Source organism: Lissotriton helveticus, chromosome 2_1 (genome assembly GCF_964261635.1).
Source record: "Lissotriton helveticus chromosome 2_1, aLisHel1.1, whole genome shotgun sequence".
NCBI classification, from domain to species: Eukaryota; Metazoa; Chordata; class Amphibia; order Caudata; family Salamandridae; genus Lissotriton; species Lissotriton helveticus.
This window is the reverse complement of record NC_136059.1, coordinates 417,263,176-417,291,111: the sequence shown is the minus strand read 5'-3', so window position 1 is coordinate 417,291,111 and position 27,936 is coordinate 417,263,176. Positions and strand designations below refer to the sequence as shown.

Genomic DNA, 27,936 nt, shown 5'->3' with positions numbered 1-27,936 from the left:
GATAGGGCATCAAAGGAACACAAGCCCAGGGAAGGATATCTCCTAGAAAACAATAGAAGGAGGATAAGATGGGAGAAGCTGTCTGCCAGAGATGACAAGTTAGCTACCATCTATGCTAGGATTACACCAATTCTAGCGGAGGCATTCACCTCATGGGGGCCACTGAGTACGCAGGAAAATAGAGAGCACCTTCGGTGCTTACACGATCAATTAACCAAAACTCTAGAGATGTATCTCTTCACTAGCGGACCCCCTAGGATCAGGGGACAACACAAAGACACCTGGTTTAACAACTCATGTCGCAACGCCAAACGCGACCTTTTGCTCACTATTAAAGAAGGGGGATCACGGGAGGAGATCCGTGCTAGAAGGCGGGCGTACAAGGTACTTGTGGCAAACGCCAAGATAGAGTGGGATCTCCAACACTGGGAGAACCTTTCTGAGCTATTAGCAACTAGGGACTCCCGTAAATTCTGGTGCGTAGTCAATCATGGCTCTGAAGATCTTCCATCGGCAATCAGATCTTCCATCGGCAATCGAACCAAACATTGCCCTGAATGTCTGGCAAAACCACTACCAGTCTTTATATGCCCCGGAGGTTGGAAGGATGGAATCCCCACCCCAATCCCCACCCCATATTAACCAAAATGACCAGGCATTGGTGCCTTTTACCGAAAAAGAGGTAAGGGTGGCGATTGCAGGGTTATCCTCTGGAAAGGCACCAGGCCTGGATGGGGTGCCGGGAGATTCATTCAAACAGGAACCAGACATCTGGGCACCCTACCTTCTGCTGATATTTAATGCTGTTCTCGAGGGGATGGAACTACCCGATACTTGGCTGGGGGCGGAGGTGGTACCGATTTTCAAAAAGGGATCCCCTCTGCTTCCAGCCAACTATCGCCCAATAAGCCTCATTGATGTATCGCAGAAGCTTTTTGGCAGGCTAATACTGGATAGGCTACAAACCTGGCTGGACGAGACCGACACCCTTAGTCCATTATGTTATGTTATGTTATGTTATGTTAAAATGGCTTTTGTAGAGCGCACGGCTACTCAAAAAGAGTGTCCCGGCGCTTTTAATTAACGAAGGCTGCAGTAAAACTAACATAACACATTAAAAAGAGAGAATTACAGATACAGAGAAAAAAAACAACACACACAGGGGGCCTACTGGGAGAATAACCACGTTTTAAGGTCCTTTCTGAAGGCTAATAAACTAGTGGCTCCCCGAAGTGACAGGGGCAGAGAGTTCCACAGTTGGGGCGCCAGCAATCCAAAGGAGCGACCTCCCAGACGTGCTCGCTTCACTCGTGGAACGGTCGCCAGAAGTAAGGATTCTGACCTCAGAGAGCGCGCCGGTTGGTAGAAGGCGAGTCTCTTCTGGAGATACTTAGCCCCGTTACAAGCAGGATTCAGAAAAGGAGTCTCCACAGTCGACCAAATTCTGCGACTAAACATCATTTATTGGAAGACAGCATTGAGCGAGGGCGGCACTCTTTATGCGGTCTTCGTGGACCTGCGTGCCGCCTTCGATTTGGTCCCCAGGGAAAAACTGTGGGAGGTAATGGTCGAGCTGGGCGTCCCGGGAGATATACTAGAAATCCTAATAAGACTTCATAAAGACAACTATGCCAGAGTTAGATGCGGGAGAGGTGGCAAGCTGACGGACAGGTTCCCCGTTCGCAGAGGGGTACGGCAGGGTTGCGTACTAGCCCCGACCCTGTTCTGCCTCTTTGTGAACGGAGTGATAGATCATTTGAGGAGGATCCCCAATATTGATGCACCAAAATTGAACGGCAGCAGGGTGCCCGCGATCATGTTTGCGGATGACACCCTGCTGCTGTCCAAATCGCCAATGGGGTTACAGAGGGTTCTGGATGGCTTCCTGGGCTTCTGTAATGAAAGGGGGCTCGAAATCAACCCTACAAAGACACAATTTATGATTCTTAACCCTAAGGCCAATAATCGCTCAAATCCTCGCCTGGGCACAACATCTCTGGAAAGGGTTTATACAATAGAATATCTCGGAATAACCTTAAACCAGAACCTAACGTGGTCGGCCCACATAACAAAAGCTAGCTCAAAATTAGCTCAGAGGGCGGGAGGCATTATGAGAATTGCTAGGAAATCCCCACTACGCCGGCTGGCACCTGCCGTCCACATTTACAAAGCTCAGGCTCGGGGGGGAATCACCTATGGCAGCGGGTTGTGGGGACACACTTCGACACATATTATCCAGGCTGCAGAGAACAAATTCATCAGACAGTTGGTTGCACTCCCTCCAAGTACTCCACTTTTCCCATTAAGATTAGATCTGGCTTTGAGACCTATTACGGAAGAATTGGGCCTCAAACCGCTGACCTACTCGCGTCACCTGTGGAGTAGCCAGGATCTTGTCAATTACAGTGAGGAGCTCCAGGAATTTCTTAAACTACCGAATGCCACAAAAATTCCTTGGCTTAAATATATAAGGAGAATGTGTGAGACACTGGGAGTGCATGATCTATGGTTAGACCCGGAAACTGCGTCTGCAAGGATCTCCAGAAAAGCTTTGTCCACTCTGTTCTACAACTTTATGCTTCAAAAAACACTGAATACCACTCGGGAAGGGTCCTTAACCGACCTCTTTATCAAAATCAAAGACTCATATATCCATGAATGTGTACTAGATGGCATGGCCCCGGCGCTCATACAGAAGATTTTTTTGCAATGGAGGTACGGGTCCCTCCCTTTAAGGTCCTTCACAAAGGCTTGGGGCGGTGGAACAGAGACAGGGGCGTGCCCAGCTTGTGGGTATAAACTGGAGAGCGACTTGCATGTGGTCCTGTTTTGTGGAGCATATACCAGAATTAGGAGACACTGGCTGGTCCCTCATCTAAAAAACTTGGGCTTCCGAACATATGCTCCGGCCTATAGAGTCTTAAAAACGGATCTATCTGCGCCTACAGTGTTTGCTATGGCAACATTTTTGGCTGCAATGTGGCGTGCGCGAGCACGAATAATTAAGGACACTACAACCTCGTGAAATACCTCTCTCACCTACCTTGCTCTGGCATATCTGTATTCGGCACATTTTTTTATTTTATAGAACTGTATTTTAAAATAGCATATCTGTATAATGCTTTTAATCCGTTTCACACACATTTTAATGTTTAAATTGCTTGCATATATCTTTTATGATCTTTTATGATCGAAATAAAGATTTTTGAATTTGAATTTGAATTTGAAAAAAGATTAACAGTCAAAGTGATGACGGTCAATCACTATGTCATATATGAAGACAATCCCAATTTCGGGGTCAATGAGCTGAGCTGCCATTCACCTTGACAAGCATGAAATTCACTAATGTATCTTTATTGACAGTTCCCAGACTCAATAAAGTTTTTTGTATTGCTTCCCCTATGTTCCAGAACTCTCTTCCCTTCCATGTACAACCTAAAACCTGCCTCCTTAAATCTATAAATTCCTTGAAAACGTGCTTGTTTACACTTTCTTTCATTAATACTATTGATTCTGTCAATAGTATTGCTACACTGAAGTTTTCCCAAGGGCCAAAAAGCTTCAGTGGTCAAGTGCTACCTAAATACATCTTTATATATTCTTATGTCATCTGTAACGTGTCATGTGTTAGCACAAAAGTAAAGGTCAGACTGTATAAAAAGAGAACAATTTACATATTGAGGTTAGTGTGCTATTACAATGAAATAAAACCCAAAAGCTATTTTGCTGAGTTGTCCACACTAGACCTCCAGAAACAGACCTACATAGGAATAAATTATGTATTTGCTGTCTCTGCTTGGGGAATACTAGAATAATGCTTAAAATGATTTCCTATTTAGTTTGTAAAATCTGTTTTAATGCAACAATCAGATTTTTGATAATTTAGGTGGAAAAGTGCCATTGTAGAAAATATCATTGAAGCTGTCTGGTCTAACACTGAATTCAATTCCTTCCCAGGACCCTCCCAGAGGACCTGGTTCCTGTCACAGTAAGGGAGAGAACCTGTTTTGCATGTTGAGTGAAGATCTCAATCTATATAGGGCACTGGTTAAGTATCTGAAGACAAGCTTGTCCAGTGGTGGCTGGGTTCTGCCTTCATATAATAAGAACTCCTGGTATGGAAGCCTCTAAAATCTAGTTATATTCCATACTCATCATTATCAGACCGCCTCATTATGTCCCAAGAGACAGCAAGATGTTTGCTATAAAGTTGATATCATGTTGCTTACCAGTTTGATTCCATTAAGCACACATTCTAGCTGCAGGTAATCAGTGTATGCCTTTGGTATGCTCCTCTGACTCTACGGGCGGTCTTTGTAGATCATTTTCTGTGGCTGCTGGTATCAACTGAATGCTTGTGGGTTGCTTCTTTGTTGCTCCTGGGTTGACTTCCCAGACCATATAACATGACTGGTCAGAATGACTAGTCCCTAGAGGTGTTTCTCTCTGGAAGGATTTCTCAAGGCATTTACCATGGCTGGTTGATATTAAATACTTGCTTAATATTGCTGGAAAGTTTTCTCACAGCATTTACTAAGGCTCGTTGCCTACTTCCATTTCCTGTGGCTTTCATCCTGACTCTCTTGGCTGCATACCTCAGAGCAAGTACCTTGTATAATGGATGCACATCGGCTCCATGAAAGCATGTATAGTATGGTTGCTTTTACAGTGCTGATTCCTCTGTGCCGCTCTATGCTACTGTTGAGTGTCCTCCTAAGGCATAAGCTCCTTTGTCGCTTCACTGTGACATATCTGAGCATATAGTATGTCTGTTCCATTCATATGGATTCGTATAGATTTCTCACTGCCACTCTTCAGTCGAATTCTCATACTATATTCTACAGCCTGTAGTATAACACTCATTTCTATGGGCAGCTTCCTGCTGCTCATGAATGGACTCCTCATGCATATATCACAGTGCGCTGCATAATGGCAATTCCAATGGGTTGCCCCTCCGATGCTCCTGTTCGTACTCCAGGACATTGACTATAGTTATGGAAGGTTATCATCCTTCAAACCTCAGCACCCTTCCAAGCCCACATAGCAACATATCTTTTAAAAGATCTCACATAGACCATTTATCGGTTATCATCCTTCAAACCTCAGCACTTTCTATGCCCACACAACAACATCTCTTTTAAAAGAACTCATGTACACCACCTATCATTTAGTAGAGGATCCATTGTAAAGTCGGTTGTACCACCTTTAAAGCTTATTAAGGGCTTGGGTCCTCACTATCTTGCAAGGAAAAGGATGAAATACACACCCTCACATACAATTCAATTTTCTAGTGCTAATCTTCCACGAATTCCCAGATACTCGACATACATGGGTGGTCAGAGGTTCTCTGGCCAGACACCAACCCTGTGGAATTCCCTTCTAGATATTCTGCAATCAGAAACTGAGCTTTAAACCTTCAGGATAAGCTTGAGACATGACTGTTTAGACAGGCCTATTGCTGTTAAGTAGATCGTCCTAAATAGTCTCCATCTTGCTACCCTTAATCTTCTTAGCGCCAAGAAACCTCTGATGAACATATACTTTATAAAGTATTTTAACTTAACATAGCATAACATAACATTCAATAATCTGTCTGGCTTATGTTGGAGGATACATACCAGTCTACAGCGGATAGGTACCCATATATTGCACAACTCACTTTTTTCACACTTTTCTACTACACCCATAAGTACCGGCTTGCGGCAACACAACTTGGACAGCGTCTGCAGTACAAACAAGAGCAAACCACTTCACATATAGACCACTTTCCATTCACCATTTTCTTTTCAGTCATACACAGGCATTTAAAGCCCTGTTGGGAATGCATAGCTAAGTACAGAGGGATGCTTTCCTGTCCGGAAGCAGGTCTATTTGTGCAACCTCTGCCAATTATCCATTGAAGGTGAAAATGAAATTACTGTTGTTTGCACTACAAATTCATATTGAAGCATTGCTATTTACCCCATAACTGTGCGATGGTGTAACATATGTCAAGAGACCAATGCAATTAGTGTAACGCTTGTAGCAGTAGAAACATTGGCAAAACAGAAAAGTCAAGCCTAATCTGAAAACATGAGTCAGACCTACTGGCTTTGTCAATGCAAAAATTACATCCTAATATCTTGTGACACCGACAAATCAATAAAGCAGGGATTATGCTCTGTACAACTGTATAGACCACCACTCAATGCGTTTTGTACGAACAACCTGAGTAACATCGCTAATTTAAAATTAATTTTCTTAACTTTGGTTCAGATAAAAGATTATGATACGTTTTCAATGTATTGCACCTAAGTTATTATACAAAACATATATAATTTCTTAGTCATCAAACAATTGCATTACAATATACCCATTTTATGTGCTCCTTTAACATATTATCACATTATGCCACGAGAATTTAGGAGTACAGTCATGGGCGTCTGCAGACATTTTTCCAGGGGGGGGAGGGGCAAAATGTTAACGTCATCACCATCCTCCGACATGATGTGTGCCAGGTGTGGCACAAGAAACACTGGGGTGCAGAACTGGGATAGACTCAATTAAATGCTAGGAATCCAGGACATGTGACTGACCCTGCCACATGCCAACAAACACCACCTGTAGGGAAAACGCTAAACTTTCTGACAAGGTGCTTTTTCTCTGTCTGCTAGGTGTGAAGACTTCCGGATCCTCGATTCAACACCAATCAAGGCTGTCTTCAGCACAATTCGATTTTTATCAGAATACTTTAAAACAGCCTATGATTAAAGCACCAGATTAAATATACTGTATGCACGGTGTATGTTAGGGATTATTTGTAGCACACATATTTACCAATATTGGCTTCTTGGTGCCAGAATTCATGATAACTTTTATCCAAAGTTAAAGCACAACGTCAAAGTTAGTAATAAATAATGCATCAATCACACACGCTAGTGATTCGCCAATGGGTGCTCCCTTTACTAGAATTCCCCGGACATTGCTACATTTTACACACATTCAATTCATTTATACAAAATAAAATGTTAAGGTCCAAATGTTAGCTATATTTTTTAAAAGAAACTTAGAGTCCCTCTACGTGTAGTCAATGTCAAACTGACAACGTCCCCACGTTTAGGGATACAATAATGGCCAGCTCCCTTATGAGGAAGCCCGGCACCGTAAATGTGTGGCACATGCGGCGCCCGCAGTGGCGGCACATCACAGGTCTAGGGATGCTGAGTCTTACACAGTGGTCGAAGTGTGGGATAAAAAGTAGGGGAACAGTGGACAGAGAATCAAAGGGCAGGAATAACCCAAGGATTGGATCTGTGGGTGGAACCAGAGGTGTGGCCAGAATGCACAGACATCCCAATTTCTAGTATTTGTTTGGCATTTCACTGCCCAGTTTAATCAACCAATGGATACACATGATTATTTAAGGTTATAATGAGTTATTGACATTAAAATATATTCACAAAGTGGGATATGCTTCTAATCACAGAATGTACCAAATACGATAAAATGTGGAAACACAAGCCATTTCTCTCCGAGCCATGGAGTTTCTGTCATCCGCACTACTCCCTTTTTCCACAACAGCAGTTCAAACATGAATGGCAAAATATCCTCGTTTGCAAATGTTTTCTCTAAAATTATGGCTCTGCCATATTTGCCTCATAATGCAAGATCTGCTGCATGATCTAACCATTTAAACTAATAAATTGTTTGTAGCTCAAACATATCAAAAGTTAATATAAAATGTGACTTGTGTTGCTGCGGAGTGGATGGCCTATTGTAAAGGTTAACTGATCACCTTTCTCACTGCTGCGTTTGTATGTTACACTGGTACTAATAAGGCAAAATCTTTCCAGAGACTGTTAGCATGTGTACACACGTCAAAATAATAAAATATCTGAAAATATACTGCATTACGTTGCAGCCTTTTTTTTAATGCATAATTTAGTCAACACTACGGCATAATGTTGTCATCCTTTGCTGCATAATTAATTCCAGTGGCCCCACAGCAGGCAGCACATGTTAAAAGTGCTTGTGAATGAAGCCAGGTGACTGTAAGTTTGCAAACTTAGGGGCCGATTAGGATGGAGGATTTTCCGCCTCCTCCGGGCCGGCGGAAGCCACCTCCGGCCCGGAGGAGGCGGAAAATCCTCCGCGGAGTCACCAAAGACCCACCGCCGCATTACGATGGCTGGTGGGTCTTGGTTTCTGTCCGCTGCTTTTCCGCCGCGGTCGGATTACAACCGCGGCGGAAAAGCTCTCATTTGCTTGCAGGGTCTATCAGACACCGCCAGCCAAATTAGGATGCATTTTTAAACATGCTTTTCCGCGGCGGTTTTTCCGCCGTGGAAAAGCATGTGTACTTTTGATTTTGGGGCCCGTTGCGGGCCCCCAGGGTGTAGGAGGGTGGGGGGTGCACATGGGGGGTACCTATGGTACCCCCCAGTATTTACATGCACAAAGCGGCAGGCACCGCGCGGTGCCTGCCGCTTTGTGCATGTAAATGTAAAACATGCACTTTTAACATTGCGGCGGGTGCAGCTTGAAGCAGCACCCGCCGCAATGTTAAATATCCAGGATGTGACCGCCAGGGTGGCGGTCACATCCTAATTTGCACGGAGGGACCGCCGCAGCCCATGCGGACGGTCCCTCCACCTCTGGGATGGCGGACGGACGCAAGTCAGTCCGCCATCCTAATCGGCCCCTTAGTTTGGTGTGCGTGCAAATCCTGCATTGCCAATCCCTGGTGAGTTGCAGCTACTACTGCTGAAACAAGGCCAATGGAGGTACCTATGGGTGAGGCAGACTGGCCTCAAGGGCAGGGTCAGCCATAGCACTGGTGGTGTCCTGTGCATTAATGTTTGTTAGTGCCCCCCCAATGACCACCTCAGCCATGGATTCCCTCACTACCACCCTTTAACTGTGCCCCCCCAAGTTTCCATGACCACTCTCTCATATGTATTTAATTTGATTTACAGCGCCACTCATACCATTGTAAGGTGTCAGAGCACTTTACATCACACACATTACCCAGAGACAATCAATATGTGTGTAAATCACTGTATAGAAAATGTTACATAAGACTAAGGACTACAAGGTGTAGGAGTCACATGACAAGCATACTAGTAGCCCGTATAGTTTTATAGTGATTGGTCTGGAGAAACACAATACCCGTAATTCAAAACGTAGTACCACGGTTGGGGGTTCTCCTTAATAATCAGAATTGATTTCTGTCCAAAAGAAACTTTTTCGGACATTAGGATAATCAAAGACTGGGGGGGGGGGGGGGATTATAATGCTCTAATTTATACCTTACAGTTTGTATGCAGCTCTTAGATGACAGTTAATAGCTCACTGTTCTAAGTTAGGATTTTAATTTATAAACTGCAAGTAACAAAAGGATCTCTCTGACAAAAGCAGTAGCCCACTGACCTATTTACATTATGTGCACTTTGTGATCTGCATGGCGCATGTTCTTTGCAGCTGGTACATTAACCCTCTGAGCTACCTTTCCGTGAGTCAAAACTTCCACTAGACAATATTCTGATCTCTCTCTAGGAAGAACATTAATCACCAGAGTCAGCATGACATTTTTATTGTTGCCGAAAATTGCTGGAGGCCAGGAAGGAGGCAGCAAGCGTTTTTAGAACCATAATATACTTGCAAACATGATGCCTCCACCTAAATTCAGCACCCGGTGTGGTCACACTGGTTGCACCGCCCTAGAGCTGGCCCTTCTCAAGGGTCCTGTGACCTCAGTGACAGGGTCACTGTTGCTCTAGGGTGTGCTGCTTCATAGGCCTGCCCGCAAGACTGGAGGTGAACTTCAATATGGATAGTGGTGGACAAGCCTTGAAGGTTAACCTACACTTGTCATGCTAGGGTCCACCTGCTGGTGCGAAGACACCAGGACTTCTAAGGTGTTGCAAAGCCTTCTAAGGTCTAGCATGTGATTGTACTCTCGCAGGAGAGTGGTCTGGTGGACTGGTTATTAAGGCTAAACCTGGTTCCCAGTTCCAAATTCAGCAGCTCTGATCATAGTGCAACATCCTCTCCCCCACTGAACACCGTACTGCCCCAGAGAAAAACTGCCACTGTCTTCAACTACAACCCAATTGTTGCCCGCTATAAACACCTGGATGCGGCTCAATTTAAATTACGCACTAGACAAGAGCAATATGCGGCCTACAAAAAAAAAAAGTAACAACATCCTGGAAAAAGCAAACACTTATAGGGAATGCAGAATTTAGCAAACCATGGGAAATGTAAGCAGGTACAACATGGTTACCTTAATGCTTTTGCACTCGCTGTTCAGAAATCAGTGAGTGCTTTTTCCTGAAAAGTTAAGGACACAACTACAGGGCCCTGAATGGACCCATTTCAATGGCCATTGCTTATATCCTTACAAAACGTAAGCAGGATGGTAAAAAGACCACATCCCTGGACGCAGAGCCGCAGCACACATTTCGTTTTCCAATTCACACCATGTAGTACCTCCAGGATTGCTGCACTAGTTCCAAGTCCACGGAAAACAAAGACAAGAAAACAAAAATAGCGCTTCACTGGCAAACTCTGTAAAAGTGGCGCTAATGTGTTTCAGTGTGAATAAAATCAGTTTGGCCAGTTTGCTACCACTCTGTCTTACTTTATTTAGTTATTTATATATTTTTAGCCTTTTATTCCCAATGCTGCACTTTGGAAATAAAATGTCAGAAAAAAGCATCTTTCGTTCTTGGATCCATTTCACAGGGAATCAAATAAAAGAAAGGAGAGGAAAGAGAGTGAGAACCCCGTCTTGAAGTCATGGTTTTCATGGGCGTCCGCAGGGGGGGCAAGGACGGTCGCTCCAGGGGGGGGCAAGCGCCCCTCCTTGCCCCCCCCTGCGGACGCCCATGTTTGCTTTGCTATATAATACCATCAGCAAAGCAAATGGCTTTAACTTAATCAAAGGCGAGACCTATTGCATTTTCAATGCTTGTTCTCACTATTGGGGTGATGGCTAAAAGCTAAGAGAAATATACGCTCATCTTTTTGGTAAAAAAACCAAATTTTGAGGAAATTAGCTCTTGCTAGCTATCTTGAATTCTTTATAATGTGGTGATGCAACACTTGCACTCCTTTTTTACATCCAAGCTTTCAGTTTAGAATTATGCAAAAGGACAGCAAACATAATGGTATCAATAAAACAACATAAAATTAGCAGGTGTAAGGATGTAGACAAGTTGCACAAACAATCATGAGACATACGATACAAAGTTAAAATCAGCTTGTTCTCTGTTGAGCTATAACTGTGAACTTTAGAAGAGCTCTTTTCATCAACCAGAGGTGCAGAATAATGGACTAAAATTGACAAAGAATGAAGCTGTAAGGAAGTATAGTCTGCTAGAGAAGGGTGTTTGCAGGATAGATGAGAGGGAACAAACAGCCTCATGGAATTTAATAATCACAGTGGATATTAATGTGTTTGGGGTTGAGATTTCTTTTACATGCGTTTACTTTTTCCCACACAATGCCTTTCATTGAACTAGGGTGTCTTTTCTTCTTACACAGTTGATCATTTGGCGTCCCCCTTCAAGTTTGACTTGAGGTTATCAATTCTGCTAACTTGGCAGATCCAAACCCACGATGCGTGTACTGGAAAATTGTTCTTCCCCATTACACCTTGCAGTCTTGGATGCAACCACTATACTTCTTTATAGTAATTGTATTTTTGATCTCTCTGCAAATTCTTCCAAGCAAGACTGTGCTTTTTAGGTCTTGCGTGCGTTGCAGGGCAGAGCCCTGCTCTGCCTCTGCGAGAGATTTTGTAGGAGAGGACTTTCAGAAGAGGGCTTTAAGTCCCGCCCCTCATTTCCATTGGCCGGCGTCACCGTTTATGGTAAACGATGGCATGCCATTGGAAATGAGGGTTTTCTGTTCACGCCCTTTCTCTCCGAGCCCGTCTGGCTTGCCTGCATTGCATCTGTTATGAAGACATTTCTTATCAGCTTGTTTATTTAACAAGCTGATAAGAAATGTCTTCACCAGAGAGCCGTGAAGGAGCATGCACCAGGCGTCCTGCAACCATGCTGGCTTCACGCCTGGAGCATGTGCCAATCAGCTCTCTCATTGGTCTGTCACTGGCTGGTGAGTGGACTTCGCGAACTCAAAGCGCTTCGCATGAGCTCCAACAAGGGTATATACATTTATTTTTTGGTAGGCACGGGGAGAATAAGCCATTTGCCCACAATCACAGGATGTTGAACCAACGAATACTCAAACCTCCTTCACCAGCTCAACTAGCGCCTAACAACGGTGTTTACCTAATTTTTAAGCTCTTCTAAATTTGGCAGATAATCAAACTGAGTGCAGTCACCATTGTGGTGGGAACGCGCTTGAACGGAAAGAGGCTGTAAGAATTAAGGATGGGGACGATAGGAAACGGGCTGAAGGCTGGTGCAAGACATTTTGAATCCCTAAGCAAACGTATGTGATTCCTCGCCAGGCACGTCTAACGCCTGATTATCGGTAGCACTTCAAGCAGCTGTCCAGTTTTTGTTATTGCTGTTCCACCATCACCTGTAGAGCTGGGGGTAGGCAGGCATCATTTTGCTCACCGCATTTCTCTGCTTAGCTCAGGGGGTACTTGCTGCAAAATAGCTCAACGGGTTCATACAATGACTGCTGCTTCCAAGATCTGTGCTGACCTTCCACACCTCATTTTAATTCATAACCCGAGGATCAGTAAATGCTAAACGGAGCTCTACAGGGTAATTGTATCGTTATTTATCTACAGCTACGGGCAGGGATTTAAGTGGTCCGGCTCATGCCAGTGCTCAGCACCCACAGCTCTGAAGAGCAGGTGCTGAGACGGGTCCCTTTGAGGATCTACATCAATTATTTTATTTGCTTTTCATGTAACTTTTTTTTTGCAGTTCTATATTGGGCGAACTGGAAGCGCTTTGCATGAGCTCCAACAAGGACATATACATTTATTTTTTGGTAGGCACGGGGAGAATAAGCCATTTGCCCACAATCACAAGATGTTGAGCCAACGAATACTGGAACCTCCTTCCGCAGCTCAACTAGCGCCTAACAACGGTGTGTACCTAATTTCTAAGCACTTCTAAATTTGGCAGATAATTGAACTGAGGCTCAGTGTTAAAGACATGTATTTCAGGGTCCTACAGTGCAGTGACCATTGTGGTGGGAATGCTCTACACGGAGAGAGGCTGTAAGAATTAAGGATGGCGGAGGATAGGGAACGGGCTGAAGGCTGGTGCAAGACATTTTGAATCCCTAAGCAAACGTATGTGATTCCTCGCCAGGCAGTCTAGTGCGTGATTATCGGTTGCACTGCAAGCAGCTGTCCAGTGGTTTTTTTGCTGTTCCACAATCCCTTGCAGAGCTGGAAGTAGGCGCACATCCTTTTGCTCACCGCATTTCTCTGTCTAGCTCAGGGGGTACTTGCTGCAAAATAGCTCGACGGGTTCATGCACTTACTGCTGCTTCCAAGATCTGTGCTGACCTTCAACAACGCATGTTAATTCTTTCCCCTAGGATCAGTAAATGCTAAACGGAGCTCTACAGGGTAATTTTATCCTTCTTTATCTACAGCTACCGGCAGGGATTTAAGTGGGTCGGGTCCTGACAGTGCTCTGCACCTATAGCTCTGAAGAGCGGGTGCTGAGACGGGTCCCTTTGGGGCTCTCCATCAAACATTTTTATTTGCTTTTTATGTAACTTTTTTTTGCAGTTCTATTGCGTGAACTCAAAGCGCTTTGCATGAGCTCCCACAAGGACATATACACTTATTTTTTGGTAGGCACGGGGAGAATACGCCATTAGCCCAGAATCACAGGTTGATGAGCCAACGAACACTCGAACCTCCTTCCCCAGCTCCAAAGTCGGTAACACAGGCCCTAACGCCACATCCTCTCTCACACGAACTGAAGCGTTTTCAATATTATATAAAACGAAGCCAGAGCTGTATTTGCACATTGTATATTTATTTTATGCAAATATTAACCGTTAGCGAATAGCCAATAGTCCTAACTTGTAGGTGTATTGTTACTTGTTTTATTATATATCTGGAGGCAATAACAAAAGCTGCAAAAAAACAGTCGGGCGGCAAACTATGAAAACAACATATTTTTTGCATAATGTTTTAGTCACGCCATTAATTACACAGGCCACGCCCCTTTGTGACCTCCAGATCATCCCACGTAAAGCCCAGGCTACGGGAATACTGTGGTAAAATGTAGCCCCCATGTGTGTCCTGTCAGACGCCTCAGTGCGATCACCTGGCTCAATGAGGAGCCCACCCTCCAGGGCCGGCCTTAGGCATGTGCAAGCTGTGCACCTGCCCAGGGCCGCCAAACCCCAGGGGCCGCCATGCCAATATATATCCTTAGATACATATTTGCGTGGCGGCCCCTGGCAGGGATTTGGCGGCCTCGGGCCCCCTACCTACGCTCCCTGCCCAGGGCCGCCATGAGCCTAGAGCCGCACCCTCGCTTCTTTGAGACCGCTGAGACGCCCATTCCATCCTCTCAATGTGACGAAGTCACGTGGTATTGAGGGGAATTCAGCCTAGGAAAACACTGATCGTGGGCTGGCAATGACGCAAGAAGCAAAATAAAAGAATAAACAACTTGAGGTAAAAGTGTGGCTTGGATGCGCCACGAACAGCTTCATATATGTGGAATCACAAGAGAAACCGAGGAATGGCAAAGGGCGGGGGTGGAACGGGGAATTCAGGAGAACCTTATTTTAATCGTGGCAGGAGGGAGGATAATAAATCTCCCTTCGTCCTTATTATATGGCACAGTAACAAACATTATCAAAGCCAATTACTCTCGCCTAAACGAGATTAATTGGCTTTGTCATTGAGATTTTTAGCCATGTTGCACAGCGGCTGATCTAAAAGTTTGCTTCTCTGGCGAATATTAAGGTGAAGTTGTAAATCCCCCGCTTAGTGTAAGAAAGAGTCAAGCAGTGATAAGCTTGCATTGGATTAACTGCTGCTTTAAGGGCGGAGCTCAAAGCAAATATTCGGTACCCTACCGCTTGTCGTTTTATTCTCCCAATTGTATATGCATAGCTGTAGATTGCCTAGCCAGTTGGGTGACTGACAGCTGATCCATGTGTTTTGAGCACCAATCATGCTGGAACATGTTGCTTTATAATAATTTTGGATAGTGAATCTACAAGTACCAACTTACTAAACGGTATCAGCGGGGCTTGTCTTCCCAGGCTCTGCTTCCCCGAAGTCCCCCCACCCCCTCCTTCACAATCCTGTAACCCCTGTTATCAGGACTGACGCTAATTACACATTGGATTACATTTGTGGCAGCAACCGCATGACATTTTCTTTCCCTTGTAGCGCAGTTTAAACATTTACGTGCCCTTGAGGGGGCTCTGTACCATCGGATAGTTCTGTAAGTTCGGAATTCAACACATGATAAATGGCACCCATCACAGGTTTTCAATTTCCAAATGGGGGATAGCATGCACATTTGGTGCTTTCAACACCAGAATCTATATGTCCTGATAATTACTTGGTATTTCCAATGTATGTCTGTATACGGGGGTCAACAGGGGGTAAAAGACATTGTCATTTACAACTGCATTACTTGATTAATGCTTCACGAAGGGAAAAAAAACAATAACATTTTCAATGCCAATAGCTCAAAACAATGTCATTGCAAAACCTATTGCATTGTAAATGCTTGTTCCTAATGTTTTGGCATTCAGCACGCAATTTTCAAGTTGGATACAGTGGAAATTCTCTGTCTTTTAGAAGAAATGATACAATACAATCAGCACAATCCACCTGTATTGTGGGTTCTGTGGAGGGTTTTAGCGGGTACAAGAAGAATGGCGCCTGGGCTTGTGGCGGTAAGTGTGAACAAAATAGCAAGATAAGAACGGTGCAACACGGTCAGAGGAGACCCCAAACCTCTGTAAAAGGTGGCAAGGGCCCACCCGATAGCTACAAAACAAGTCCTGTGCACACATTACGATCAGTAATTATTAAGGTGCTGCGCTGAGCAGCATCCTGTGATTCTATGCAAATCACTTAATCTCTCCAGGTAATAAATTGTTATATAAACAAGCTGCAAGAGTAAAGGGCAAAACTTTATGAAAATATAGTTCCGCCAAAGCAGATGTTAACAATATTTCGGCAGTGTAAATCTGATAAGAGAAGCAGAGGAGGAACAAGCATTGGTAAATGCAGGAAAATATGCTACAGCCAATACAAATGGAGGAAAGATAAGTAGCACACACAGGAACTAATGAGAAGCCAGGCAAGAGAGGAGGCCCTTTTAGGTTTATATTAAAAACAATAGATTTCTCAAGCACAGAGCAAAGCGCTGTGCAGGCAAAACCTAAAACTGGCCTAATTCGTTGTGTATCACTGACCTAGTGGTGTGGAACTCGAGTCACAGTTCAGAAGAGTGTGGCCTTTCCATCAAAATCGGTGCATCAGTTTCATATTAAAAAAAATCTGTTATTGGCGTTTGTAAAACACTATCATTGTGGAATATAAGCATTATCATTGAGAAATATAGGCAACATCTCAATTACTTGTTACATTGTCTATTTCTTTACAATAAGTATCTGTACTTGAATCTTAGAATCATCCATTACTAGGTATTAAAATATATTATATATCGGCAGTCTAAAGTAATACAATTTCAAGCATTTCAAGAGTCCATTAATTGCACTCATCTTAAAATAGAAGCACACTATTTATACATGATTTACACTATTTACATGATTTACTCCTTACTTAATACAGTCTGTACTAAAACCGCTGTTACGTTTTATTTAACTTTAACTCGGCGATGGAATATAAATCATCATGATAAAAGCAAAACTGTTTAAAGCCAACCAAAAACATCACCTTTTGGCGTCTCCAATGTAGGTAAAGGTGAACGTGGAGTCAGAGTATCTGAAATCTAAAACACAAAAAGAAAGTGTTATTGTTACTATGTGTCTTTTATGTTATGTTTATGCAATAGTATTTAATCAGTCTATCAGAACTGCAGATTCTGGCTAAAACAGGTAATATTGATTGTATTTCACATTGACCAGGTGTTGATAATGTATTCAGTGTGGTACCAATGTTTTCCCAGCACAACAAAGTTAATACAGTACTAGTCTCAAAACCTAATAAGCCCTTAAATGTTTAGTAGCAGCCCAGACACACATATGGACCGACAATATATAGTAGGTATTTGTCCACCAATACCTACATACAACAGATATGTTTGTTACGAGGAACAGCTCTGAAGAAAGTGTCTGCAAATTGGCATATGTTGGTTTAAAAGAGGATGTTAAACATGTTGAAATAAGGGAAATGATAGAGTGAAGTTGTTGCAGAAGAGATGGTTGTGAGAAGTTATTACACATAGCAAATTGACAGAAGCATATGATAAGGTAACCCTTCAAGCTACAACGCAAACTAAATGAATTGGTGCATGTAGACATGCCATTGGGAAGCCACCACTACATTACAAAGCACAGTCCAGAGACACTGATATGCAACTTCTTCATTATTTATGTTGCACTCTGATAAGGTAGGACAGAAGACATGGGTCTTCTGCAAAGCATGAAACAGCGATTGACTTATGCCAGAGTACTGCCAAAACTATGCTAAGGTAATAAGAGGCGTATAATGGAGTACATTGGAAGTATTTTAAAAGTAAATGGGGAAGGCAGCATCAACAAACTTGGAGATTTGGCCAGCTTGAATTCCTATAATCCCAAGAAAAGTGGCAACGGTACATGCCAATGTAGGCTTTTTTCAAATGTCAGTACTTTCAGGTGACAAAAGGTGCAACTACCTATGGTTGTTTTAATTCTTCTAAGGATGTACCACATACAATACATTTGACACATGCTGACTAACGATAAATTGTTTGTTTACAAATATATTTTCAAAAATTGTTTTTAGGTCTGACACCACCAACAATATTTTGTTGCGAAAACAAATACCCAGAGTGGGTTTTGAGTCTGATCCTTTCAGCGACTGGTTGATTTGTGTCAACGCCCTTCATTCATTGCTTTGAGATAATGTCAATCACATCTAAGATCAGGCCAGAGGACTATTCCAGTCTCACTATGATGACACTGGATGAAGGATTCCCCTCCTACAGCGCAGTTTAATGAAATGCTTCTATCCACAAGTTGTGTTTTATTTGCATGTGTCAGGAACTAGTAGGTAAAACGCAGAAGTATCATGAAAGGAAGGCTACAGGATAACCAAATGCTAACTTCTGTAGAGAATGCAAACACTACAATATTTGTTCGATATTAATTGTCTTAATAACTTGTTTTGTGTGTAAACAATGCTACACAATACATTATTTTATTCAAAACTAAATGTTAGATGTATTACAGTGTGGTTATATGTTTTTAGATGATATTTCAAATGCTTACATTATTATAGGTATGTTTTCCTATGTGTTCTGCACAAAGGTATCAAACAACCTGTCCAGACTGTCCATTAACAGTCTCTGAGACTGCATTCAATACTGTTGCCTTAATAACAGTCTTCATTCTAACAATTTATTTAAGCCATCCATTCCTCGGTTACCCCAAATCATTCAATAGGAGCAAACTTACTATGGGAAGGCAAGATGACTTTGCATTGAAATGGGATTGTTTAGGGAGTTTTCTTTCTTCAGTATTCCATACAGTTTCTAAATATGTATTGATTTTCTCAACAAGAAACAAAAAGAAAAGTTATAGTATCTCTCCCACAAACGACCCAAATGAAGTGACCTCATCAGCAAAAGCAATGTCTGCATAGGAATTAAATATTTCCATCAAGTCATGCGTTTCTTTACAAAGACATTAAGAAGTCAAGACTATCGCAATTCCCTTTCGAGAGAAGGAGTGTCTCATGACCACCCAGCACTCACAAGCCATAACTAACTTTCTCCATCTGAGAATAGTTCCTGAGATATGCTACAAACCTAAGAACTCTCGACCTCTGTGATTCCTCTCACAATGTCCGCCCAAAATATCTAGGTCATCCACAACCTTTTCATCTCTTCTGGATAATTTTATGTGTATTTCATCAGCAAACGCCAACTCTAGCACATCCTCGACCCACAGTGTCATACTGGAACTCTGCACACTCATCCATCCTATCGCTACGAATCTTAGTGCCAATACAAATGCTAAGTGCAAAAACCTGTACTGGACTTTCTTTTTCTAAGATTTCGCATAATACTTAAACATTTTTGGGCGTGGCCTCCAGAGGAATTCCAGTCACCTCTGTCTTAAAGGCAAAGGTCACAGCGCAGTACCATGTCAAGTATATAAAGAAGGTCCCATCTACCCCGCAATTTAGCCATGCAGCTGACCTACTCAGGTAAATACTGCACAATGTAACAGGTGTTAGTTAAGTATAACGTAAACAGTTAAAGTAGATTACCTTAAATCTGTCATTACACTAGAACTTTTTCACCAGGGCATATGTCACATCCCAGCCCCTGGGTCTTCAACATCGTTTTCCCAACGTAATTTAGCCACAAAATTAGGCTTGGTTCTATTCACCTTTCTGGTTTTATACATCAGTGTCACCATGTGATGACTTGATCCCAAGTGCACAATTACCTCAATGGTCCAGGTGGGAGGGGAGGCATTGGAAAAGTAGTCCAGTTCTCCCGGGCTGTCCTTTCGAGCTTAGTGTATTATAGAAAATGGCCTGAACCCACCACAAAAGTTTCCTATGCATCCTTGAGAGTTATGGCCCCCCTAAAGGCTTCACTGAACACGGCGGCCAGACTGATTACGGGCACCAAGCGAAATGCCCACATCTCCCCAATCTTAAAATCTCTAAATGGGCTGCCCTATGAAGCTAGAATTCAACTGAATATTGCCTGCCTATCACACAAAGCCCTTCACTTCAAAACCCCCAACTACCTTACGAAAAAGCTAGAACTATCCGGAGAGGGAGACCGTCAAGGAGTGCTAACTCCCTCCTCTTGAAACCTCAGATCTTACGCAAAAAAAGAAGATGCCAACGAGCCTTCTCTGGCTCTGCACCAAAAATTTGGAACTCTCTTCCACCGGAAATTCGTAGAATCTCTTCCAAGGTTGCTTTCAAGCTGGAAGCAAAAAGATTCCTCATGAATAAGTTCTTACCTTGGGTTCAGAGACCTAGCTTGTATTTTTGGTCCCTGAAAGAATAGTCAGTGATGACCATAGAGAAAGAGAAATTTCTTTCTAGTGTCCTCTCACTCACCGGGGTTGCCCCACGGTGACATGCTTCATCATTGGGGCCATCCCAGTTCTCTACGAAAAGGGGCATGCTACGACTCACGGACTACGCAGGAGCACTTGAAAGTGAAGGACTATGTGTGGTGCAAGTGAGAGTGGTGGAGTGGGTGTAAGTTAAAAATACCGTGCTAGTGGGCCTCAACAATTTTATTCAGTGCTCCTAGGTAGGTATGTTTAAAAGGGGTTGACACTGTTTTTAGCCCGTAATGTTGGCTAAATCAGTGTTTGGTCGACATGTTTCAAGCTCCCCAAGCTTTTCTTCAGGACCATACAGGGACCCGCCCTGTATATGCTACTCCTTTAGGTTCTTAAAATTAAGTAATGAAACTTTTCTCATGTGAATAATAGTACACGCTGTCTTAAATAAACATGCGTTTCATACATACGTTTTGTATTTTCTTGATTCTGTAAAAACAATAACACAAGGTTAGTTGTAAATACCCCCCCATTCCATAGAAAATTCGAAGGGTTTCACACTTTGCCTTCATGCTGCATGCTTGACTATATGGTGATACTTTAGCCCCATAATGGTGCGTGCAGACTTTCAGGTCCTGTGCTTCATACATAAAATTTGTGGCGATTGTGGTTTTGTGAATTCACACATATAAACACAGGACTTAATATGACAAAAGACATTAGACACACATAGAGATCAACATAGGTCATATATTTACATTATGTAATGCTTAATCGCACTTCATGATCCCTCGAGGGGGGCAGAATCACCTAGTGGAATCATTGCTGTTAAAATAGAAAAGAAACGATATATGGCGGTATTAGGTATCCATTTTCACTCTTACCGCTATTGTAGACCTTCGTCTGTAAAGCAGATTGCTCGGTTTCTCAGGTAATTAAAGTATACTTACTTCCTTCGCGGTGAAAGAAATTTCTCTTTCTCTATGGTCATCACTGATTATTCTTTCAGGGACCAAAAATACAAGCTAGGTCTCTGAACCCAAGATCCATGGGTTCCACTTATTTGAATATTTACTTGGAGGTCGACCTAGTCTTATGTTCCTCCCTCTCCCCCCCATTTTCTGACTTGTAAGTTCTTACCTTAACATGATGGACGACTGTCAGCTCTAATTGCATCGGACATACTACAGTATTGGTTATTAAACCTGTTTATTATTATTGTATTTGCTCCCCTTATGTCATTATGTTTCATCGACTAGCCCATTCTTCGTTACCCCAGGTTGATAAAGGATCTGTTATGTGTGCACTATATGATTCAATGCCAATTAGATTCCCCATTTGATTATTGTTGTGATCTGTTACCTTCCTTTCCCATAGATTGTAAAGCGCTCTGATATCCTTCGGGATTAAGTTCGTGCTATATAAAACTTTATAAATAAATAAATAAAAACTTCCCCAGGTGATATATCTCCCAAGAAGTTACAGCCTACATTACTCCATTTTGTCCTTGTCATACTGGATTTCATATTTTTTATTGGATGGTCCATATGTTCATCTCCCTCACAAAATGCGGGCACTTCAGTATTATCATAATTGTCTCCCAGATTCTACAAGTCTGACATACAATATAAAGATATTCTATGGATATGTTGCTCGCGTGCATAAGTAACTCTACAAAAGGGGCATTCCAAAGAGTTCCCCCAGCAAGCTCTTTTCCCAATTGTCCTCCTCAGCAGCCCATCTAACAGTGTGTTCAATATGCACCACTATTAATATCTGAAAGGCCAAACCCCACCCCACCCACTCGTGCAGATCCAATTTTAATTTATCAAAAGCAATTCTACTTCTTTTCCCGGCCCAGACCAGAGAGACCAGTAGTCTTTAATTTCTTAACCCCTTCGACGCTCATGACGAGCTGGGCTCGTCATGAGGTAGCCTCCTCGCACGCTCATGACGAGCCCAGCTCGTCATGTAAAGTGCGAATCCCTAAAACCCAGCGTACGGGCGGAAATCCTACCGCACGCATGCGGTTAAAGGTGCTGGGTGTCAGAGAACATGGGGACCTCTGAAGGGTATAGAAACATTATGAAGAATCCCCATTTTTGGGTCTCGCTGGCAAAATGCATCCGCAAGGATGCATGTGTCCAGCTGGAGACGTATAGCGATCAGTCTGGGGGGAAGGAGGACAAGAGGGTGTACGAGCTTTTTTTCCTGGATTCGTGTGCGCAAACGCGCACGTCGTGTCCCGCGCCGTACACATGCGCACGCAGACAGACACTCGCTCACACACACACCCCCTCCCCCACAGTCACACACACGCACTCCAAGACACATACACACACACACGCACGCACGCACGCACACACACACACACATACACAGCCCGCCCCCCCCGCACGCGCGCGCGCACACACATGCTCCCCCCCCCCCGCAGCCCAGCAACCCACTCTCCGGCTTCCTTCGTGCGGCGGCTCTCCTCAGCTGCAGGGCCTGGCAGCAGGACTCTTCTTCCCTCCTTCGGCACCGGGGCGCAGGGTAGGCTCCTGCCTGCTCCGGTGCTCCAAACAATCGCGGCTCTTCCGTGGGAGGCGGGGTAGGCTCCCGCCCTCCTACTTCCTGTTTCCGGTTGTCGCGCCGGCCTGCCTGACTTCCTGGTCGCAGGCCGGCAGAGTGACGAGGATGTTTGATTTGCGGTATTTATTTATTTATTTATTTATGCATTTTTATATAGCGCGGACTTTACCCGAAGGCGGTATTTATTTATTTATGTATTTATGCATTTTTATATAGCGCGGACTTTACCCGAAGGCGTCAGAGCGCTTCACATTAGGAACAGAAATGAAACATAATGAGAAACATTACAAAAGAACAGGTTGCAAAAACATACGTTACTTACATAAGGTAATAGTGACAATTGTGAGCAAACAAAATACATGAGGTAGTAAAAACTATGAGCAACCAAAAATACATGAGGTAGTAAAGGTGATAGTGACAATCGTGAGCAAACAAAATACTTGAGTAAAAATTGTGAGCAACCAAAATACATGAGGTAGTAAAGGTAATAGTGACAATCGTGAGCAAACAAAATACTTGAGTAAAAATTGTGAGCAACCAAAATACATGAGGTAGTCAAAAGTGCACAAGAGGAAATGAAAGTGACAAGTGTGCAGTTATAAGAGAAAACAGAGTATAATTAGAGGTATAGTCCTGCAATAAGTGCTAGACACTCAGGCTCAGGAACAAGCGTTACATGGGCAAGGTGGCACTTGTGCAAGTATCAAAGGCAAAGACATGTGAGAGGTAGCAGCCGTGTGTTGCAAGGGCAGAGTGGTGTGTGCATGTTACAAAAGGGCACCGAACACCAGTACATGGAAAATACTGCAAAAAGGCAGACCCTCCAATCACAGGCATACACTGGGAAGGCACTTCCATGGTCATGGAAAGTAGAAATTATCAGTAGTGGGAAGTCTTCCTCAGAAATAGCAAGAGGACGTGAATTACTTTTGGAGGGGTCTCTGGAGGAGGAGAACTTTGAGGTCCCTTTTGAAGGCCTGGGAGGAGGCGGTGGTCCGGAGCTTTTTTTTGTCCTCTCGCGGTTTGTAAATACAAAACATATTGCATTACAAATGCTATAGGTATCACATTTGCGAAAGTTATAACTATTGGCATTGTAAATGACGAAGCTATTAATTTAGCTATTTAAAAAAAAAGAAACATAAAGAAAAACTTTGCCATTTACAATACCAATAGCTCAAACTTTCCTAATGCGAGACCTATTGCATTGCAAATGCTTGTTTCATTCAGCACCTTCCCATAGTGGAGAGAGGGAGGGTATTCTCCATTCAGCCTGGATCATCTTAACCAAGTATCTAGGCTTTCTTCAGGACCCGACTAAGAATAAAGCTGCTGCTAGTGCAAAAATTGACAAATAAAGAAAAGATACACAACCAGTCATCCTATGTTATGTTGATGGGTATTATTGGAGCTATCTGTATGAATGAGACAAAACACAGAGAACCGCAAAAAGTCAAACAATAATCCATCATTTACAATATAATACATGTTGCCCTAGCAGGATTAACACTATGTTCAAAAACGGCAAGCACTCATACGTATTTGAAGAAATACACTTACCCAAGGATATTGGATAAGTGGCCACACCTCTACCTGGCAACAGCTCAGGGAAAGGGGCCCGCTCTTGAAGAAACAAGATCATGTGTCACACATTGGAAACTGTGAATGTAGGCACAGATCTCTAAGCAAGCGTGTTGGTGTAAGACAGACAATTACAGACAACAGTGTGAGGGAACCTTAAAAAACATGCCCTCTTAAAAGTTCAAGAGTGCTGTAAGTTATAGTTCGTAATTTGTGGGAAAAAATTTAGTCTGCACACCTCTGATGCACTAAAGTGTGTCAGAACTATGTCAGAGCCATTTACTTCAACAAAAGTATCGCGATCTAGGTCATGTGTTATTGCTACTTGTGGCTGCCGATTTGTTTGCCAAAATCAAATTAGTTATGCTGTATCTCTTTTTACTACTCATTATAATGTAATGTAAGAAAGCATAGATACTTGGTTAAGATCATCCAGGCTGAAACATGTTGACAGTTTTTGTTATATAGCAGTTTTAAATCAATACTGCTAATTGGACTGCTTTTTAATCCTACCATTGCGAGCAAGCGAATAAAGAGTTTTTGCCCTCACTAGGTAGTTTTAATCTCACCACTGCAAATTCACTTATTTACTTCTGTTGCGCTGCGCTTTCACCACACCTTAGATTCACATATGGGATCTTAGCATCCAAGATAGGTTTCTACTATCCAAAAAACATCCCAGAGCTCCTACCTCACAGTTAGGGAGTTGTAGCCCTCAGTGGGACTAGGTTTCCCACTGGGAGGAGAAACCCATATGAAGAAGCATGCCACCTATGGTGGGTGAGGGTATTCTTCCTGAAAGGGATTTTCCCCTGCTTGGGAGATTTTGTGAGACTCTGATACTTCATTTCTCTTATGCATGATTGCGTGCTAGTGTAGACCCGAGGAATGTTTGTGTTATGACTGAGACAAAGACCCCATCAGGGCCAGTGCTAGAATAACACTTCAAACCAGATACCTCTCTAAGCCTTTCAATATAACCCATAAACCTTAGTACGGCATCTCTGGGCATCCTTAGATAGAACAGCACTGTCAGCATACCAGGATACCAGGAGACAATTTGTGTGGTGTTTCTGACTGTGATCACCTATTCTCTTATCTCCACCTTGATTAAAATAGTGAAAGTTTCAAGTGACAAAGCGAACAGTGGAGGTGAAAGTGGGGACCTCTGCTGACTGCCTCATTCTATGCTCCAGCTGTCCAATACCATCCTGCCACTCCAGACCCTGATGGTAGGGTCTGCATATAGAATGTCTACCAAATTACGAAACTCCCAACCGAACCGCATACCATCAAGTAGGCCTAATTCATGGCGTCAAAGGCTTTTTCAGGATCAACTGCTACCAATGTCTGTTCCACCTCCCTGTCTGCGGCTGACTGCAGTATGTATCTTAACTGGCATATATTCATCATCGTACTGCGATCCACTATACACCCACATTGATCTTCGTGGATCAGACTTCCCAACATCAGTCCCAGTCTATTTGGTAAGATCTTACACAAAACCTTAGTGTGAGAGTTAGTCATGGTTGGGACTATAGGACGAATGTCTATTGGCCTGCACCTAGATTTAAGTATCATAAAAATAATTCCCTCCAGCACAGGTGGGGTAAGAACACTGTGCTCTAGACTCCAGAAGATTCTCCAACAATTTCTCTGTTAAATGAGTGGCCAGTGTCTGGTAAACTTCCAATGAAAAGCCATCACTCCTAGTTATCTCACCCTTTAGCAGTGATTGTGGGGCTTCAGCTCTATCGTGATCTCTCCTTCAAAGTCCTCCAATAGAAGTCGAGGGACATGCTGAAGTTCAATGTGTTCTTAATAACTAACAAAGGATGCTGGAGCTTTCGGCCCTGCACTTCTATAGATATTTTGTAGATGAGAACTAGCATCCTATTAATTGTCGCTTGGTTCGTATTCACTGTGCCATCATGGCTATTTAGTGTTAGTATGGTGGATACCAAGGTTTCCTGATTTAGGATCCAGGCCCAGACTTGACTAGGATGATCACCTCAACATTCTCTGTGCAATCGCTGTCAGTGTTCTTTTAATGTCAGGCTACTGAGCCTTTCTAGCACATATCACATCTAGACATGTTTCAGAACATGCAACTGCGTACCGCTGCAGTTTTGTCAATTTGGTCTCTTGTGTTTCCAATTACTTCTGGATCAGTTACTGAACCCCTTATACTTTTCTTAGGCATTCGCCCCTCATTACAGTGTTCATAGCTTCCCATTCATTCACTCTGGTGTGCATAGTACCCCAGTTCCCCTTTCAAGTATGCAGTGAGCATCGTGTTTAAGGCTTCTAGACATGTTGGATCTGTGAAGATCCCCAGGGTCACTCTCCAAGAGAAAACTGTAGCAGACGATCCCCAGCTCCATATTCCAACAACAATAGTGAGTGATCCAACAAAAAACTACCCAAATAGTGAGCTCTATGAATTGCAGTTTGACCAAAGCAGAGACCAAGATGCAATCTAGTCTGCTGTACATGCTGGAAGTCAATGAGTGGCAGGAGCATTCCTTAGCTGCCGGTGCAAGACTCTCCAAATGTCAACACATATCTTATTTGCCAAAACGGTCCTCAGAGCCTGAGTGATACCTGGGCTGGTCCATTGTTTCGGAGGGGACCTGTCAAAGGTTCCATCATTTACATAATTCCTGCCCTGAGAATCGAAACGTCAACATACATAGCCAAGGTATCCTTTATTTTATGAAAAAATAAATTATCATAATTTTTCATTATTAGGATGGTAGACATTGAGTAAACACAGTTTCCTCACATCAAGAATACCATTTAAAATAACAGACTATATCAGCTTCCAAATAATGAAGGCTGAAAAAGACCCCATAAGTCACTCATATCAACACCCTTCTGGCAGAGCAGATGAGGTAGATGAGTATAACTGACCCCTCTAATATTTTACTCTGAATTTCTCTATATCTGTGAGGTGAGTTGCCTGTCTACTTAATGTCGCCTGAGGTAGGATAGTGCCCTGTATCTTAACATAGCTATTGAGGCCCTGGTCATTCCAGGTGACCATTCTATGTTGAGTGACCAATACTGCTCAAATATCTGTAATGTAAATGTAAATGTAATTTGCACTTGTATAGCACCTATCACCCAGGGGTCTCTCAGCGCTGTACGAATACTGCTGTGGAACCCTTCCTGGCCTGTTCATGTGAGGTGTCCACTCCTGGGCACCCCCAAGGTGAAGCCAGGCATCCTAGCGTTGTTAGGGCCGGTGTGGAGATTAAGCAAGCTATTGCCCAGATTTGCAGAGTGGAACCCATTATTAGAGTAGGCACCGAGGTGAGAATTATCGGGTCCGAGGACATTGAGCTCGAGACCCTGCCGCGACAAGGATTGAACCCTGGTCCCGGCCAGACCTCTGCCTCAGGGTCTGCCACTCTAATCGGTGAGACACCAGTCCAGCCTGATACTATTTTAACAGGGAATCAAAAAATGTTGCGCAACTTAGTCACAGAGCCTTTAGAGGGGCCTACTGTGGCGTAAAACTGACTAGAATTGAAACCCTAAACCGAATACCACCTGTCCCACCCGGGTAAACACCTTAAAACTTTGAAAACAATGCCTGCCTTTCAGATC

At 43.2% G+C, this 27,936-nt stretch overlaps 1 protein-coding gene across 1 annotated transcript in view; it reads right to left on the bottom strand.

The window, feature by feature from the left end:
* PARP8 (poly(ADP-ribose) polymerase family member 8) overlaps positions 1-27,936 on the bottom strand; it is a 759,201-nt gene that overhangs the window by 681,040 nt on the left and 50,225 nt on the right. Inside the window, exon 2 of the mRNA XM_078675052.1 lies at positions 16,865-16,919. Coding sequence (XP_078531178.1) covers positions 16,865-16,919 — 55 coding nt within the window. The remainder of the gene's footprint in view (positions 1-16,864; positions 16,920-27,936) is intronic.